Below are 19,244 nucleotides of genomic sequence, written 5' to 3'. Positions count from 1 at the left end.
AAGGTCCCAGTCGCTACTCGCCAAAGTAGTAGGTGGAACAATGTTTTGTATAGTATGTTATGCCAATTGAGCTTGATGTCCCCTGCGACTATGGTCCAAGATCCTACATTCTTAATGTGGAAAAATTCTTAGCTAAGTATCTTAGAACTTACATAAAATGTGAACTGAAATAAACTCACCAATTACTCCAACACAAATGGCTTTGCCACAAGTCTCCTGAAATCCTCTAAGAAGCTTCATAAGGCCTTCTTTCCCAAAGGAGACTTCACTTTTGAATGGAGCAGCTTTCTTCTTTACCTTTGTGTCCAGATTCCAAATTATTAGTTTACTACTGACAACTCATCAAATAAAGTCAAGCAATCTGGCTCTGAATCACCATGCTCTCTTGCTTTTCAGTTATCTCTAGATGAAACCTGAGCTGGATCTTGTAATTTCTCATTTTTTTTTAAACTCAAAATTTTGTTCACTCGTATTTCAACGTCCAAAAATCTGAAAGAACCACACTTCCCCCCACTAACAGTAGGGAGTACCTTGATTAGCTTTCCTTTGTTCTTCAAGTTTGTTGAGGCTCTGAACACCACTGCTGGCAATTCTTTCTGCAAATAATTTAGCCAGCTCTCCAAATTCTCCTTTGGCACCAGATCTGATAGGAATTAGGAAAAAGACACATTTCCAAACTTGAACATTTTGTTGAGATGAATTTGCTCTAGTTTGCCCTTTCCTATTTAAGGATTCAATTGGAAGATGAGGGTAGGGTCAGCTCCCTACCATCACTACCCTTTATCTTACCACAGGCCAATATCAACATTTCTGTATTTCCTCAATTGCCACTGCTCACATCCTCTCAGGGTGAAGCCTAGATTCTAGCCCTACTAACCTTATGGCTAATACTTCTAGAATTCACCCTCAGCTAGCAGCCATCTTGTTTCCTGACCACAGTATTTCTAGATCCCATTCCTACTTTCTGCTTCACAGGCATTTGTTCTGGGTTTTCCTTGTCCTGCCACTCAACCCCATATATAAAAATATGCATTTTCACCTAAATACTTTGTCATAAAGGTGCTAATTTATCCAACTCCGGGACTAAAGTGTGATATTGTATAGATATCAGGAATTTGGCACAGTCATTGCTTTCTCTGAAATACATTACACAGTAAGCTGGGAAAAACTGCTTACAATCTTAAAAAAGACAAGGTGGTAAGTACTGAATCACAAAAGAACAGTATAAACCAGCCGAATCCCTTGTAGTAAACTCACCCTTCCCACTGCCCAGCACTAGCTTTGAGGTCAGAGTTGGATCTTATCAGTCTTCACTGATAATCAGACTGTTCAGATGTTTTCCTCATACCTCACCAGTGCACATGCAAGGCAAAGGGCATCCCTTTTGCTTACCTGATTTATTTAACACAAGTACCAGTTTTTTCTGTCCACTCTGGATAACGGCCTCCTCTACCTGGGGACACCTGCAACCAAGAGGATCTCTGGCATCCAATACTTCTAGCACAACATCTGAGGCCTCAATCACCTGTTAAAGCAGAAACAATCAGAACAACATCATATCCTTTGCTCCAGGAACACCCTCAACAGAAATGTGTTGACATTATCTACTTTGCAACATGGTGAGCTCAGAGTTGGATCTCATTGTCTTCACTTTGATATGAAGAATGTTTATATGTCATCATTTCTCACACAAGAAAATAAAACATACAGGCTTGCTCAGGATCCTCCAGTCTCTCCATGAAGTGGATTTCAAAAGTGGAAACATTTCTGGGAAATATGAGAACAATCTTCCCACACTGTATTATGTAGTTTGATGGACCCTAGAGGTGCGGAAGAAACATAGCCAGGGTCTATGTACCCACAAAGGAGGGCAGGGAATGGTGGCCAGGAAGAGGAGTACTAGGGAACAACTACACTAGGGAACAAAAACACTTTTGCCTTCATAACTTCCTTCACTTAGGTTTCAACAAAGCATTCTAAAGATCTTTATTTCCATACTACTTTCTCTTGTGTACTTCAATCCTAAAAACGACTGTGTCAACACATTAACACAAAGTGCCATTTATAGTTAACAAATGCCCCACATGCATGTATGTAAAAATTAAAAAAAAATAATAAATAAAAAATATTTAAAAAATAATAATAAATAAAAAATATTCCCTTTAGCTAAACATAACAGGAAAGGCCCTAAATGGGATAAGCCAAACTGAAGGATTCGTCCATCTTAAGTGAATTCTACCTTTTATGAGGCTAATGCCAGAGTCAGGAAAGAAGAATACTACTCTTTTAAAACTCATCAGTTTTAGACACTGACCTAGACTAATATACCTTTTTAAGTTCTTGACAATATAACTTCTTTGTATTCTGTTTACTGGACTTGGCTTTGTTCTTTGCTTTGCCTTGCCCAAATTCCTAGATGACAAAGACAAAAAGAAAGGATGTAAAATTAGAAGTACAGCAATTGCAACATGTTTTTGCATCTTCCATGGGTGTTACTAGGTTAAGCCAGAGTCTGAATCAGTCTTTCCACCCACTACGAGGTACAGCAATATATGGGTACATGCTTTAACTTCTGCATCAGAATTCTACCTCTCATTCATAAGGAGACCCACTCATACCTCCTTCACAGGTTCCCCATTAAATGGCTCAACACCATGTTTAGTTTCAAGTTTTCTTTTCTTTTCCTGTTCCTTCTGTCTGTCAAGTTTCTGCTGCCGTTTTAGTTCTTCAAGCTGTGTTCAATCCATAAGAAAAATGGGTAAGCCAAAGTGACTTGGTGTTGTTACCTTACTTTGAAAAAGTGGTGGTTAAGTACTGAATCAAACGAATAGTATAAACCAGTCAAATCCCTTGTAGTAAACACCTCTTTCCCACTGCCCAGCACTGGCTAAGGTCAGAGTTGGATCTTACCAGTCTTCACTGACTATCAGACTGTTCAGATGTCTTCCTCATACCTCACCAGTGCACATGCAAGGCAAAAGGCATCCCTTTTGCTCACCTGATTTATTTAACACAAGCACCATATTCCATTTATTAAAAACTTCAGTAACATCTTACCTGCTGTTTTCTTAGCTCAGCTTCCCGAAGAAGAGCCTCCTTAAAGGGAGCACTGTTTGGAACTCCTGGGTCTTTCCTAGGCTTCTTGTGACCCCGTTTTTTGGCTTCCTTTCTCAGTTTTCGATGATGCTCCCGTACCTATTTTAGAAAATTACCTGAGTTTACAAAAATACCTTCTTACTCAAAACACAATTCTAGCTACAATTTAGTCACATCTGTAGCATAACCTCGAGAAACAGAGCTTTAATTGCAATCACACATAAACCCGAAACCAAAGCCAATGTCATAGACTTGATGACTACTCATAGTGACCGTATAGGAGAGTCTAACTGTCCCATATGGTTTCTAAGGATGTTTACAAAAGCAAACTGGCACATCTTTCTGCTGGGAGCAGCTGGTGGATTTGAACTACAGACCTTTCAAGCACTTAACCACTGTACCACTAGAGATCCTTAGAACATACATGCTTATGTATTAAGGGGGGGGTGGACAGACAAAAAATCACCACACCAAGCTCTATTTCTCCACCTCTCTTTACAGAGATTATTAAACATGTAAATTAAAGTTTATAGACCTGTTACCAAACTGCATTTTTCCATACTGTACTCCTGATGCCTAAGATCTTATGTTTCTCCAACTCCCGCTTCCTAGGGCTCAATCATATTAATCCAGACTTCCTGTGGAGGTCGGGTAGATGATACCAGTTTAGCAATATATTTGGTATAACTTGTCCAAACCCAACACCCACCTTTTTTTGGATTTTATACCGCTTATGGCATGTCATGCGTTTACTTGCTTTCTTTAACTCTGTGAAGAAACAAACGGATTAGACACCAACGATCTGCGTGCTTAATTTTTTGATAATTTAACTGTGGTCTCTGTAAGAACCATGTAGGATACTTAAAAAATACATGTATCATTCTCTCAAATCCCAGATTATTGGATACAATAGATACGGAACGTGGCCCAAGTTCCCTGCTACTCTTTCCCAACTTAAGAGTGGGATCACAGATGGGAGCACTTAAGACTCAAAATAGCCATTTCATACCAACCACCACCAATCACAAAGCAAGACCGTCAAGACTAGGCTTGGGAGGCTGCTCTCAGCTCTCCCACGAGCGGGTTTGCAAATAGCTGCAGAAGGAAATAAGACTGGGCTTGAATTTGGCTCAGACACTGTTTTTTCATGAGACTTTGGCCTGTTCTTCTCCACTCCCGGGCTCCAGGCTTCCTTTCGTATAATGAGCCCACCGATCGCCAATATCGACCTAAGACCTTCCAAACCTCGATTCTATGCAAGACTGGGGATGGCCTGCCCCGCACCTCACCGCAGACCATGCAGATGAAGCGCGTCCTAGGGGATTCGGGGACCTTCAGATACAAGGGTTACCCCACACCTGCCCGCCCTCCACCTCCACTCACTTGGCCGCTTCATACTGACGGCCCGGATGATAACAGCAGCAGCAACGACAACCTCCCTCCGCCAACACCACGTGCGAACTGAGCCCAAGGCCAAGCATCAAGCATTCACGTTGCTGCCGTAAAGCACGCCGCTTCCGCCACCACCCGCGTGCGCGCGCATGCACTGTCGCGAGGAACCGGGATCGCTTGGCGGTCGCGGGGCTGGCTTTGCGGCGGCACCGGGAGGGGTGAGGGCGGCGAGGGCGGCGGGTGCTGTAGCGACGGCAGCGGCCGCGGCCGGAGGAGCAATAGCAGCAGCCGTGGCGGCCACGGGGCGGGGCGCGGCGGTCGGCGGCCGGGGCTGCAGACGGCGGAGCGGCGGGGTAAGACCGGGCTCGGGTCGGGCGGGGCCGCTTCTCGGCCGGCTGTGGGCCTTTGTGTCGGCCCTAGCGGGCGGGAGCAGTGGCGGAGGCCCCGCCCCGGCCGTGGGGACGCGCCGGTCGGGCCGGGCACGCGGGGCGGGGCGCGGGGCATCGGGACCGGCCTCGCAGCTTTGCCGCACCTGCCGGCCCGGACAAAGGCGCGCCACGGTCCGGGTACTCCCGGGCCCCTCTTTCCCGCCCCCGGCAGCTGGCCGAGCGCTCGCAGCGGGACAGCTTAAAAGCTGTCAACGTTTTCTTAGTCCCGCATGTCAGTGACAGGTCGGAAAAGTCCTCATTTCCTCCGATGGTCAGGCCCGCTTTTTTTTTTTTTTTTTTTTCCGCCGGCTCGGACGCTGAGTGAAATTTTTTCTTATGCTCTCCACATGACCATTCAGACCGTTTTTGTCAATGGGACTTGTATTTATAGTAGAATCCGTGTTATTTCGGTATCTAATCTACAAAATCACTAAGAATCGTATTTTTAGAACCATATACGTTTTTTATTATTAAAATATTTTATTATTTCTTAAAATATCCAACTGAAAGAGAAGCATAATTTTGGTTATTATATGAAGTGCATTGTGATTTAAAAGGAAAGAAAAGGTGGCAGCAATGTAGAAGGAATCCTGAAATGCAGATGACACATACACAGAATTGGATTTGGAAATTCTTACTATAGTTATGGAAACATGTTGGATTGGAACACTTTAACTTATTATCCAACAAACTAGGGCTCCTCAGAAATTATTTTTAGGGTTCCCCTGCCCCATTTAGTGGTGCACTTTTCCCCAAATACAATTTGGAAGCAAACTGGGCTCAATATAAAATAGTAGTGTAGTGTTTGCTTTATTATGTATTTTAAAATCCAAAACAGACGATTGGAAAAATCTTTTTGAAGAGGTATTTCAGATTAAAACTGCAACAAATGTGTGTTTTGTATGGATGGAAGGGCCTTGGGCACTTTCTTTGGCTTTGGGAGTTAGAAAATATTTCAAATATTAATAATTTAGCAAAATCCTCAAGATTGATAAACTAGTATATCTATTTGATAAGCTATTGTCAAACTGTCAAGCATCAGGTGGAAGAATGTTGACTTGGGAGAATTTTCTCTAAGTTAAAACACATGCTGCGAAACAAATGTACAGTTTATTACTTTTGTTTTAAAAAAATAGTAATAGTAATAGATAATAAAAGCAAAAGCTAAACCCACTGTCATTGAGTCAATTCTGACTCATAATAACCCTATAGAACAGGCCAGAACTGCCCCATAGGGTTTCCAAGGCTGTAAATCATTACTGATGTATGTTTCTCCCTGCCCAGCGCCTGGTAGGTTTGAACTACTGACCTTTACTTAGCAGCCGAATGCTTTAATACCACCAGAACTCCTTCAGGGACAACAAAGGCATAGAATAAATACCAAAAGCTGTGAACACTGATATTAAGGATGGTTTACTCTGAAAGTAGGATTATGGGTGATTTTTTGTTTCCTTTGCACCTTCTGTTTCTCTAAGATTTTTTTAAGTATGCATCAATAATATAAGTATCACTAAAAATATGGGAGAGTGCTGAATAGTTTATAGACTCTCAAAATACACTGTTTGGCTACACTGAGTAAATAACCTCCCAGACTGCACATTATAAAGTTGTTCTTTATTGTTCACTGTAAATTAATCATTGGTTGTCAAGGTTTTGGACTTGTGAGTATAATTAAAGCCATTTAAAAAACTGGAATTGAGCTCTAAAATCTATTTCTTCATGGAAAAAGAGTTGGTAATGGGATGCTCACAGACTTTTTAAACTATATCAATAAACTTTTTTTTTTTAAGGTCCCACTTAACTACATTTGTAATAAAAAAGATAAATTGAGTACCCAGTCTATACCAGATACTATTCGATAGTCTGGGGCCAAAATAAATATAATACAGTTCCTGTCCAGGAAATATACAGTCTTAGCATTAGAGCTAAGCATTTTTGTTTCATCTTGAAGTTTCAAGATGATTTAAAGTATATAGTCTTCATTTCACTGTCACAGTAATCCAAGGAGGATAAGTGTGCTTTACTGTTGTCATTTTGGAGGTGATCCTCAAAGGTCTGGAAAGTTGTTACCAGACAGTATCAAATATTGAGGGGAAGACCTTCAACTCCATTTCTAGTCTTCTGAACGCAGCTGCTGTTGCTTCTCCAACTTACCCCACCGCCTTTCTTGGCACACTTCCAAAATACATTTTAAAGTATATCCTTTAGATAAGAAAATATTTGGAAATTATTCTTAAATTGTACCTTTTTCTTGTATTATCAAAGTAATTTGATGATTCAAGGATTTTTGGTTATTGTGTTTTTGTTATATTCATACCACTAATTTACATTCTTTTAATTTGATTTTCACTAGCCTTTGTAGAAGTCATCTTGAACTCCTACCAAAATAGTTGAAGGCTTTTTTTTTGTTTCTAACCTTGGTAAAATGGTAGGTGGTGTCTTTCCAGTGCTAATAGGACTTGTAGAAAGAAATGTCGCCTTTCTTTGAATTTTTGGGGGGGAGGAAGGGGAAGAATTTTCCAGACTCTTTGCTCACATGAACCATTCTCGCTTTGTTCCAGTTTGCCAAAACTCTGTGTCACATGTGAGTCTCTCATGAGTTGCTCATGTGTTCACTCTCCGTTGCAGCTTTGTGATTGAACTCTGATCTTACTGACTAGGGGGCAATTGGGAAGGCACGCTTCATTCCTGCAATTGACAGTTGTTTGATGTGAGCAAAGGGGTATGTGAGCACCTTCTCAGTAAGGCACCTTTAGCATATGAAAAGCATTTAATTTAAAGTGGAAGAAATGTCAGGTACTGTTTGTTAGTCTGAGCTTTTGCAGCAGTTTTATAGGTACGGGAGAACTGCTATGCCTGTTTTCCCCAGCTCTGTTATCTTTCTTTAGCAGTTCTACTCGAATGTTTTCTATCTATTCGTACTCATTTTTACTCCTTCTGATCCTTCCTTTCTATTTGCCCTTTCTCTGCCTTGTTCTTCTCTTTCAGTTTTGAATATACTAACTCTGAATCAGCACTTCTAAAGCCCTGCCTTCTCCCACTGGCTTCACTTGGCCTTCAGACATAATGAGGAGACTGGCTTTTCGAGGCGCTGGTTGTGCTCTGGTAAAGCTGGTAAATTACTGATCATCTACACTCTCTCCCTTTTCTGTCCTTCCTTGCCTTTTCCCTTCCACCTTTCTTAAATTTTTGTTATCCTTTCAGTAAAGATTCCCTCCTCATGTTCATCCCATTCCACCTGTGTCCTTGTTTACAAAGGGTTGCTTCATAGTTTGTCTTCATGGATTGAAGCCATTTTGTCAGCCTCTGTAAAACAAACACAGATCAGTAAAACTCGTCTGTCCTTGACCTAAGACCTTTGAAGATTTTAGCCAACCGCATGCAAACTACTATACCATACTGGCTTAAGCCTAGAGCACAGCAGCATCAGGGTAGGTTGTTTTTAAACACTATGTGGACTTTAGTGCTGAGGAAGAGATAGCAGACACTTCTTGGTTTTTTGTTTCGGTACCAGGATTTTTTGTTTGTTTTGTTCCTGCTTTCTGCTCCCAGGAGATCCCCACGTCAAAGTTAGACCTCACTTCTCTCTGTACTGCTGACAACCAGTGCTCTACTGTTAACCACTCTTTGTAGCTGCTGGTGTCTAAGAGAAGTTGAATGTCAGTGAATGAAAATAGAATGAGAGGTTTTTTTTTCTTTAGCTTCAGAAAAAGCCTCTTGAAATCACAGTGTACTCTCTGATCTATTGCTAAATTGTATAAATGTTGTGGGGCTTTCTTTCCCCTCTCTCTGTAGTAGATCATTTCAATTTTGGTTGCATTTCTTGTGTTACAGCCAAATACATATATTTGTAAAGTTGCATTAAGACTAGTTACTCAGCAGTCAGCCCCAAGCTGAGAGCACAGAGAAATTGTAATAAAAATGAAAAGGGACCCATAATTATAATAACTTAGTGAGTTATGTGTGTAAGTAATCAGTGCATTTGTTGTAATAGTCATTACTTTAGCTACAGAAAAGTTCAACCCCAAGTCCCAAGCATGGAATATAGACGGTACATGCCCCATTTGTCTTATTCTGCCCCACTTGATACAAATAATCTCTCATAAATTTATTTTGCTTGTATAAGTTAAGTTTCTGATATTGAGTATTGCTATTGATAGGGGTCGTTAATAAACAGTATTCATTCTATTAATTTTGGCTTTATAATTTGGTGGGTTTAGGTAAAATTCACATAAAATTAAGATGTATTATTTTAATAGTAAGTTAGTGGCTTTTTTTTAAGTCATATATAGAAGACTGATAGTTTTAAAGCTAAACTGCCTTGTATGTGTTAGACTCATACATTTTATTTTTAGCAACCAAGCCAGGGTAGTTATGATAATATATTCTTAAGTTCCTGAAGTGCCTTTTTTGCTTTAGAATCTCAGGTGCACATTACAGATACCAGAATTGTGGTTGGCACTTTTTCACACACTTTTCCTGAAGCTATTTTTGGAATTTGGAAGAGGACAGTTAGGAAGAACACAGTGCACAAATATTTAAGTGTTTCTGGAAGGGCAAGCAGGACCTGAAAGCTAGCTTTTGGGGTGTGCGTCCAGGTCACCTACAGGACGTAAAGCTGATTTCAACATCTGTGGGGATAGAGTAACTCAGCATTACTGAGAAAGAGGTCAGTCTTCTAACTGAAGAATTTCAAAGCAGTTTTACTGCTTCTGTATATGGCATAAGGCAAGTCACATTAAGTGATTTTCATGGATGTGTCTTATGGATCTTTAATGAATAGAAAAAAATAATTTTCATTATATTAATTTTAAGTGCATCTAAAATGCTAGAAGGTTAAATGTCCTCTGTCCCCTTACCTTTTTATAGTTTTTACTCATATGTCCCAGACTTTGCTTCCTACCCTTTTCTACATCAAGGCTCATCTGGAAAATGATCATAACTGTAAGGCACACTGGGGAAGGAAGGGGAGGCTACCAACTCCATAGGTGACAGGCATGGGGTCTCTGTCCCCCAAGCTTCTCTGGCTGTCTCAGGAATGGAAAGATCAGTTCCATTGGGAAACTATAGTCAAGGGTAAATTTAGGGCCAGAAGTGGTTGAATCATTCAAAATTGGTAATATACAAATGAGTACACTTTTCGCTGCACTTGTCCTGTCAAAAGTAAAGAAAGCAGTGAGGGCCAGGGCTTCCATCAGAAAAACTTACAGCTAGGTAAAGTTCTTTGCAACAGTTAAAAATATTCTTAGTGAACCAGAAGCTTGGTGGTAGGTGGTCAGCTGAGAGTTTGGTGGCAGAGTCCGAATTTAAATATAAGAACATAGCTATTTATCTCTTATAGAAGAAATTGGATTCCATGGGTTCCAAGAGAAGAAGAGCTACCTCCCCTTCCAGCAGTGTCAGCGGAGACTTTGATGACGGGCACCATTCTGTGTCCACACCAGGCCCAAGCAGGAAAAGGAGGAGGCTTTCCAGTCTTCCAACTGTAGATCCTGTGAGTAACTTGGATCACACAGTTTCTGCCAGCTTTTCCCATGATTCCTTGTTCTTCTTTTAATGCTAGTGGTTAAAATGCAAGACCTTTCTACTTCCTTTTCCCTTTGCTTGATTTTCTTAACTGTTCTTTTATGAAAAGTACACATTCAACCAAAACTACAGTAATAATGTAATTCAGTATTATGAAGTAAAGAAGAATATGAGCATGTCTTATCATATATTCATTCATGAAATAATTGCATGCTTGTCATGTGCTAAGTACTGTTCTAGTGGTTAGACTGTAGCCATGTATAAGACTAGTTTTTTTCTCACATGACCTTAGGTTTTAGTGTGGAGGAATCAGAATATAAACAAGTGAACAAATTAATAAAAGTATTTTCAGTTAGTGATAAGTGCTAAGAAGATAAGTTTGGGTAATTGGGGGCTGTTTTAGTTAGTGTCTTCAGGAAAGGCTTCTTTGAATGAACAGCAATAGGCACCAACCCTGCAGAGTCCTAGAGAAGAGTTCCAGGCACAGGGTGTATGTGAAGACCAGGTTTGGTGTGTCATGATTACAGGAAGAGGAGAAGACTGGAAAGGTCTACTGCCAGAGCACGTAGGGCCTTTATAAGCATTGACAGGAGTTTTGATTTTGTTATCCATGTAATCCTTCTTTAAGATGATTTTAAGCAAGAAAGTGATGTGAACTGATTAGCTTAAAAGAAAAAAAAAGTCACTGATCACATGAATTTGATAAAAGGTACCAAAAAATGTAATCAATTAGATTATTTTAAATAAGAGATGCTGTCAGCATATTTCAGACTCAGGTTCCTGTGTATTGTAGTTTTTTTTTTTTTTTTTTAATTTGTCCTTTTTCTTCTCTGCTTGCTTTTTATGACTATGTGTTTATTGAAGACTAGTTAGTAATTCTTACACCTGTACTGGCTTTCTGTTCACTTTTTCGGTGTTTTTTTCCTCATATCCTGTGTGTAGATTGCTGTGTGCCATGAACTCTACAATACCATCCGAGACTATAAAGATGAGCAAGGCCGGCTCCTCTGTGAGCTCTTCATTAGGGCGCCAAAGCGAAGGTGAGTTGGAAGCACATCAGCGACATGGAGGGATTTGATCCAAGGTCCATGTTTAAAGTGCTTGGCAATTCAGTTTTTCTTTGGAAGGAGTGGCTTAAATGATTCTGGGGTCCAGATGTTAGCCTTCATTGTCAAGATGGAGAGAAGCGTATTTTTAAAAATTGTTTATGGCCTTTAAGATAGCAATAAAGTTGTAGCCAAAAAAACAAACCCACTGCCATTGAGTTGATTCCAACTCAAAGCAACTTCCATTGGGTTTCCGAGGGGAAATCTTTACAGAAGTAGATTGCCCAGTCTTCCTTCTGCAGAGTGGCTAGTGGATTTGACTCGCCAGCCTTCTGGTTAGAAGTCACGTACCTTAGGCACTATGCCACCAGAGCTCCTTAAAGTTGTAGCGGTCATTGTTAAAAGGGAAGTTTTTCAAAACTCTGCCACAGTGATTTATTTTCACCTTGCTTTCTAACTCTTTTTCCCTCCCTCTTTTGGGCTTTGCTTCTGTGTTCCAACCAACCAAGCAAATTGCTGACCCCCGTATGCACTTCATACACACTTCCTTATGGAGGCTATGTTCCTGTTGAGAGCATCTTTCCTTTCTCACTGTTAGTATCACTGTTCCCTTGAAAACCCTGGCAATTGTGTCATGTGTTCTGAAAACATATATGGGTGTGGCAGGCAGGAGAATGGTCCTCCAAATATATCTCTGTTCTCTGCTCCATATCAAAAACAAAGCAAACTCGCTGCTGTCAAGTTGATTCCAACTCATAGCGGCTCCCTTTGGGTTTCCAAGGCTGTTAACCTTTATGGAAGTAGATTGCCTGATTTTCCTTCTGTGGAGGGGCTGTTGGTTTTGAACCACTAACCTTCTGGTTAGCAGTCAGATGCCTTAGGCACTATGCCTTCAGAGTGCCTTTCTCTGTTCCATAGAACTTGTGAATATGTTAGATTGCTTGTCAAAGGGCAGTTAAGTTTGCTAATCAGAATACCTGCAGCTGGAGGTGATCCAGGAGATCCCAGTGTAATCACAAGGGTCCTTAAATGGGGAAAAGGAAGGCAAAAGAGTCAGATTTGAAGGTGCTATGTGGCTTGCTTTGAAGATGGGCTAACCCAAGGAATACAAGGAAGCTGGAAAAGGCAAGGATATGGATTCTCCCTTAGAACATTGGGAAGGAAACTTAGAACATTGGGAAGGAATGCAGTCCTGCCAACACCTTGATTTTAGTGCTGTGAGACCCATTTCAGACTTCTGACCTTCAGGACCATAAGATAGTTTGTGTTGTTTTAAGCTATTACTGAGTTTGTAGTAATTTGTCACAGCAGCAGTGGGAAACTAACACAATGAGTGTAAGATTTAGATCCCTTTATGATTACTGATACCACAGTGGGCAAGCTAATAAGCTCCAGGTTGAACTGAACACAAACATCTCACCTCAAAGAGCATAGCCACCAGAAATGTGATGTCACCATCCTTAATTAGGAGCACTCTGCAAATCAGTCATGACCAAAAAAGAAGGGGTCTTTCTTTTGTTTTTTTTTTTTTTTGCAGTGTTCCCTCCGGTTCCCTCCCACCCCTGGTAACCAATAAAGAAAGTTTCCTTCCATATATAACCTTTCCTTGACTTTTTACAATGACATAATATAATATTTGTCTTTCTGTGGTTGACTTATTTCACTCAGCGTAACTTCCTCCAAGTCCATCCATGTTGTAGATTCTACAGTATTCTTTTTCTTCCCCAATGTTCCCTCCCTTCCCCTTCCATCCCTGATAACCAAGAAAGTTTCCTTCTGTATATAAATCTTTCCTTGACTTTTACAATAATGAACTAGTACAATATTTGTCTTTCTGTGGTTGACTTATTTCACTCAGCATAATATCCTCCAAGTTATCCATATTATGTGATGTTTTGCAGATTCTGCATTATTCTTTAAGTATTCCATTGTGTGTATGTACCATAGTTTAGTTATCCATTCTTCTGTTGATGGGCACCTATGTTGTTTCCATCTTTTTGCTATTGTAAATATACTGCGATGAATATGGGTGTGCATATATCTATTCTTCTCCTGGCTATCACTTCTTTAGGATATATACCTAGTATTGGGATTGCTGGGTCAAATGGTATTTCTAATTCCAGCTTTTTAAGGAATCGCCATAGTGCTTTCCACAGTGGTTGTATCATTTTACGGTAATAAGAGATCCTTTTCAAATGAGATATAGCTCTCTCTAGATTTGAGTTGACTTATTAATAGCAGACTTCTAAAAGAAATTTTATTTAATTAGCATGTAATAATAAAAGTCTATATTTATTCTTTATCACATGCTAGACAATGTGCCGAACACTTTTCAGACATATCTTGTTTAACTCCATGAAGTAGTATTTTCATGGTTTATGGATCAGGACTTGGATAGGTTCTCAGAATTGGTAAAAGATAATCAGAATTCAGACTCTGGTCTTTCCAACACCAAAGCCAGTTTTCTTCCTTAATATGCTGTATAAAGGAGAAGCAGCATCCTGGAACTGTTCCTGCTGTACCATCATCAGGAGCACTGACCCCCTGATGCCTCCTTTCCACAAGCAGGCTGGTGCTGAGGGGCATTGAGGACAGGCCTTGGTTACTGGAGCACTGTTGTCTTCCAAGCATGAAGATGCGCTACCTTCTCCAGGATCCTGAGGGCACCTCTGCCCTTTCTCAGTGGAATACATTGTTCTCTCAAGTGTTTGTAGGAAATAGTGTTGCTTGAGCTACACGGTTTTGAATCTTTTTTGAGATTTTGTTTTGGTTAGTATATTAGTCTGCTTATACAAAGATACCTGTGTGAACAATGGCTGAAACGAGAAAAATCTCTTTCATGTAAAAGGCCTGTTTTGTGAAGAGGTACTGTGTTTCTTTATTCCACTACCCTTGGGTTATCACCCTTGTCTGCATGGTCTGAGATGGCATACCACCTTCCATCCAGTAGACAAAAGAAGACATGCTTCAGGATGTGACTTGGACATGGTACACTTCACCTCTTATGTTGGCTGTACCTAACTGCAGCAAGATTGGAGAGGTTACAGTCTTTATTAGCCATACAGCAGCTGAGAATGCCATAGGCCTGGGAAGAAAGGAGAGTGGATTTGAGAGCAGCCAGCAGCCTCTACACAGGAGACCTGGTGTTCTCTCATCCTAAACTTTTCTGGTTAAGACTTTTAGTTGTGCTTTGGCTATTTTGCAACCATTTTCATGGCAGGGGACTCTTTCCCTATCATTCAAAGAGAAAAGTACTCATGAAAGATGTGTTTGCACAGTCCTGTATATGTTAAATTTTTATGTGTGTGTGTGCTTGTGTTCATGGAGAGAAGCCTAAAAGAATATGTATAAAAATACTAATAGTGCTATTAAATCTGGGTGATAGGGATAATTTTACTATTTTTGGTGCGCGTACTTTCCTGTTTGACTTCAGTAGGAAAATATCAGTAGAGCTATCTCATCTTGAAAGTGGGATGACCCTGTTGGGTTTTGCTGTTCAGCATGGAATGTTGGGCCCTATTCTTCCTTCAATCTGTGTGTTAATCTGGAAATGTTTGTGGGAGCCCTCTAGCATCCTCTCTAGGCAAACATCCTCACTGGATCTCAGTTGTCTACAGATTCTCTTCCAAACCCGAGAGGCTGTTAAAGTCCATCCTCAGCAAGGAACTGTGGACTGTGGCCTAGCAGGCCTCGTGAAGAGGCCCATCTTGCATATCAAGTTAGCAAAGTCCATTTAATGCTCACTCTGAGAAAGTCCCTTGGTGCTACCAGCAGACATCAATATTAAGCCTGGATGGTCCTTATTGTTCTCCACTGAGGCTTTTTATGTTCTTATGATTTTTCCTCATATTTACTTTTATAGTTATTAAAGTCATGAAGTACGGGTTTTTAAAAAAATTAGATTTATTTTTCCTTTTCCTTTCCTGAAGACAACAGCATTGTCAGGTAAATGATGCCAGAGCCTAAGCAGGGCAAAGAGGGTATTGGTCCCAGAGACCACCTTTTAGCCAAATAATAGACTGGCCCGTAAAATGAACAGCAACCTCCAGGAGGAATGTGCTCCTTAGAACAATCAACTGTAAAAGACCAAAAAAACAACATCTGCCCAAAAGTAAAGATAAAGTAGAGAGGGGCAGGGGAACTGAACAAATGGAAACAGGGAACCTAGGGTGGAAATAGAGGCTGACACATTGCAGGGATCACAACCAACATTACAGAACAATTTGTATATAAACTATTGAAGGGAAAACTAATTTCTGTGTAAACTTTCACCTAAAGCACAAGAAAATGTTCAAAATAAATAAATCAAGTGAAAATTCTTAAAAAGAAGGGCATTCATGTAGGAGGATTTCTTGGCACAGAGGGTTGGAACCTAAATGTTGGAAGGAGTACATCCATGCAGGGCAAGATGGTGGCTGCCAGTGGCCTATCATGGGATGTCAGAACTTGATTGGAGTAAGGGAGGCATCACATGGGATGGCCTAGCATGCAAGGGCAGAGCCTGGTGACAAGGGTGTCTGTACAGGATGGAGGAGAGCTTCAGTGGATAATGAGAGCCAGGCTTCTATAAAATATTTGGTAGGGCGGGTGGAGGGGGCCTTGCCATCGAGTTGATTCTGACTTGTGGCAACCCCATGTCAGTAGAACTGTGCTCCATAGAATTTTCAGTGGCTGGTTTTCTTGGAAGTAGATCACCAGGCCTTTCTTCTGAGGTGCTTCTGGGTAGATTTGAACCTTTAACCTTTTGGTTAGCAGCCAAATGTGTTAATCATTTGCACCACCTAGGAACGCCAAACCAATTGCCATCAAATTTGATTCCAGCTCATGGTGACCCCATGCGTGTCAGAGTAGAACTTTGCTTTATAGGATTTTCTGTGGCTGATTGTTTGGAAGTGGATAACCAGGCCTTTCTTCTAAGATGCCTCAAGGCTCACTTGAACATCCAACATTTCGGTTAGCAGCCGGGCACATTAGCCATTTGCACTACCGTGAGACCCACTGTTTGAGAAGAAAGATTCAAATACAGAAAGGGAGGAAAGTAGAATGAGTGCTGTGGTGGTTAGATTGGAGTTGGAGATATTTGGTGTGTGTACTTTCCTGTTTGACTGTGTGTGAATTCATGGTTTCCAGTATGTGTAGATAAATAGAAATAAATGTAGATGTAAAATGTGTATTTTCTAGGGCCATCCACTGAAACAGCCTGGGGGCAGCAACACTTAAGTAGAAATGAGTACATCTGACACCTAGATCTTATTTTTGAATACCATTCACCACTAAAATGAACCAGAGTACCTTGGGAAATAGCTTATTTCAAGGGCTGGGTCACACAAAGTACAAAATGAGCCTTTAACATCATGCCAGAAAATAGCAAGAGCTCAAAGTGTAATGGGAATACCTCAAAAGAACATAGAAGCCAGTTTGAAGGGGCTACTACTGGCCAAATCTGGAGCATTTTGAACATCAAAATCATTGTAATAAATATTTTTAACTCCATTAAAAAAGATAGTAATCCATTATTCCATACTGATGAAAATTAAAAATTAAGTTGCAAGTTTGATGAAGAATGGGCTTATACACGATCTAAAGATAGTTACCCATAAAGTACTAAGAGAAAAAGAGAACTTGGTCAGTGGGGAAACCTGGCAGCTACCACCATAGTAAAATAATCAAAGTAAACATGTAAGTAGTGGGCCAAGTCTAAATCATATACCACTTGATAGGATACAGTGATAACTGTAGCATCATTGCTGTGAGAACCCTGCCAGAGAAACCTCACCTGAATTAATTCATGAGGAAAGCATACAAATGTAAATTGAAGGACCTTCCACAAAATAACTGGCCTGCAATCTTCAAAAGTGTCAAAATCATGAAAACTGAAGGACTAAGGAATTATTAACGGATTGAAGGAGACTAAAGAGACATAACTAAGGGCAACATGTGATTCTGGACTTTGATTCTTTTGATATAAAGAGCATTTTGGGGAGTGTTGGTAAAACATGAATGGTGTCTGAGGATTAGATGTGGGTACTATATCACAGTTAATTTCCTGATTTTTATGGTTGAGTTGTGTTTATGAAGGGGAATGTCCTTGTTTATAGGAACTATACATTAAATTTTTCAAGGATGATGGGACATTGTGACAGCAGCTTATTTCACATCATTCAGAAAAAAGTTCTTTGTAATATTCTTGAAACTTTTACAGCAGAATAAAAAGTGAAAAAATACTAAATATATATATCAAAAGAAACAACATGTGTGTTGTAGCCTTTCTCAACTAAGGTTCCAGGAAATAATAAAGCCTTACTGAGCAAGATATTCTTTGTATGTGATACTTGTCTCTTATGCATCTGTAATAGAGCTAACTACCAACCCCTGTGATAGAATTAAGAAAACAGGTAATTTTTGAGAGGTTTACTTCTCCTGTGGAAGCCCAATTCAAAAAAGCTGAAAGGAATAAAAATAAATATCCATGAACCCAATGGAAGAAATTATTCATGGGAGGGAAGGACACAGGGGAGAGGTGACTATAGGGAGGAAGTGGGAAGGGAGCTGTTGCATTGTGGGAAATTGCAGTCAATGTCCTGAGACAAAGTATATGTGAGCTGCTTTATGGAAAGTGAATTTGCTCTGTAAACTTATAACTACTTTTGAAGTTTCCTTTGTGTCCCTCATTCAGTCTTTCCCTCCCTTCTAAGACGTAAACCATTATCTGGACTTTTGTAGTTGGTTTAATAGTTTGGTCAAGTTTGAATGTGAAGTGTCTTTTTGTCTTTGGTAAGCTCCTTGAAGCCAGGAACCTCATCTTTCTCTTTTCAGCTTTAGAAATAGGTATTAAAACTATATACAAACATACCTCACTTTATTGTACTTTGCAAATATTGCGTTTCTTACAAATTGAAGGTTTGTGACAACCCTGCATCAAGCAAGTCTGTTGGTGCCATTTTCCCTCTGGCATGTGCTCTCTTTGTGTCATTTTGGTAATTCTCTCAGTATTTCAGACTTTTTCATAATGATGTTGCTCACTTACAGACTACAATATAGTGTAAACAAAACTTTTAAATGCACTGGGAAACCAAAAAATTCATGTGACTTGCTTTATTGTGATATTTGCTTTACTTCAGTAGTCTGAAAACAAACCCACAATATCTCTAAGGTATGGTTGTATATAATAGGCCAGGCAAGAGGTTCGTTAGAAGTGAGGATGATGAGACTTTGTCTCAGGTATTTTGGGCATGTTATCAGAGGGACCAGTTCCTGGAGAAGGACTTTATGCTTAATAAAGTAGAGGGTCAGCAAAAAAGAGGAAGACTCTCAGTAAGATGGATTGACCCAGTGGCTATAACAGTGGGCTTAGACATGACAACAATTGTAAGGATGGCAAAGGACTAGGCAGTATTTTGTTCTGTTGTACATGGGTCACTGTGAGTCTGAACCAACATGACAACAATATATAATAGGCACTTGAAAGTACTTTACAGAAAAAGGTTCTGCGGTCTCTAACAATCCATTTTGTAAATTTGTAAAGAGCTTTTGAAACATGAATCTGTTTTCAGCCACTATTAAATACCATCTTCATTTGCATGATATCAGTGGCATGGATTTAGAGATGGTACCCTAAACCTTAAATATCTGATATATAAAAGACCATCACAGACATTAATTTAGGTGTTTATACCATTGTTACTTACTTTGGAAAGGAAACAGATGCATTTGCTTTTGATATTCTCTTTAACTTGTAATGAGCATGAGTCTGGCG

General features: G+C 40.1%; 2 protein-coding genes and 4 non-coding genes across 6 annotated transcripts in view; 1 reads left to right on the top strand and 5 right to left on the bottom strand.

Moving 5' to 3' along the window:
* The window catches only part of GNL3 (G protein nucleolar 3), a 7,989-nt gene extending 4,118 nt beyond the window's left edge, over positions 1-3,871 (bottom strand). The window contains exons 1-7 of the mRNA XM_007952090.2: positions 3,806-3,871; positions 3,058-3,195; positions 2,619-2,732; positions 2,329-2,412; positions 1,393-1,525; positions 531-643; positions 180-297 (exon numbers count right to left, since the gene is read on the bottom strand). Of these exons, the coding sequence (XP_007950281.2) occupies positions 180-297; positions 531-643; positions 1,393-1,525; positions 2,329-2,412; positions 2,619-2,732; positions 3,058-3,195; positions 3,806-3,841 (736 nt within the window). The 5' untranslated portion in view covers positions 3,842-3,871. The remainder of the gene's footprint in view (positions 1-179; positions 298-530; positions 644-1,392; positions 1,526-2,328; positions 2,413-2,618; positions 2,733-3,057; positions 3,196-3,805) is intronic.
* On the bottom strand, positions 401-484 carry LOC122151174. Its single transcript, XR_006164020.1, has one exon. It is a non-coding gene; the product is annotated as a small nucleolar RNA SNORD19B (small nucleolar RNA).
* Positions 1,275-1,351, bottom strand: LOC122151176. The gene has a single exon (XR_006164022.1). It is a non-coding gene; the product is annotated as a small nucleolar RNA SNORD19 (small nucleolar RNA).
* On the bottom strand, positions 1,613-1,687 carry LOC122151178. Its single transcript, XR_006164024.1, has one exon. It is a non-coding gene; the product is annotated as a small nucleolar RNA SNORD19 (small nucleolar RNA).
* On the bottom strand, positions 2,881-2,957 carry LOC122151177. Its single transcript, XR_006164023.1, has one exon. It is a non-coding gene; the product is annotated as a small nucleolar RNA SNORD19 (small nucleolar RNA).
* Positions 3,872-10,272: 6,401 nt separating the features above from the next.
* Positions 10,273-19,244, top strand: part of PBRM1 (polybromo 1) — a 148,966-nt gene continuing 139,994 nt past the window's right edge. Inside the window, exons 1-2 of the mRNA XM_007952061.1 lie at positions 10,273-10,410; positions 11,385-11,482. Of these exons, the coding sequence (XP_007950252.1) occupies positions 10,273-10,410; positions 11,385-11,482 (236 nt within the window). The remainder of the gene's footprint in view (positions 10,411-11,384; positions 11,483-19,244) is intronic.

The sequence above is a fragment of the Orycteropus afer genome, unplaced genomic scaffold, assembly GCF_000298275.1.
Source record: "Orycteropus afer afer isolate SDZICR_OR568_19922 unplaced genomic scaffold, OryAfe1.0 scaffold00323, whole genome shotgun sequence".
In the NCBI taxonomy this organism is placed as follows: Eukaryota; Metazoa; Chordata; class Mammalia; order Tubulidentata; family Orycteropodidae; genus Orycteropus; species Orycteropus afer.
Note: the sequence above shows the minus strand (reverse complement) of the source record. Positions and strands in the feature narration are given on the sequence as shown.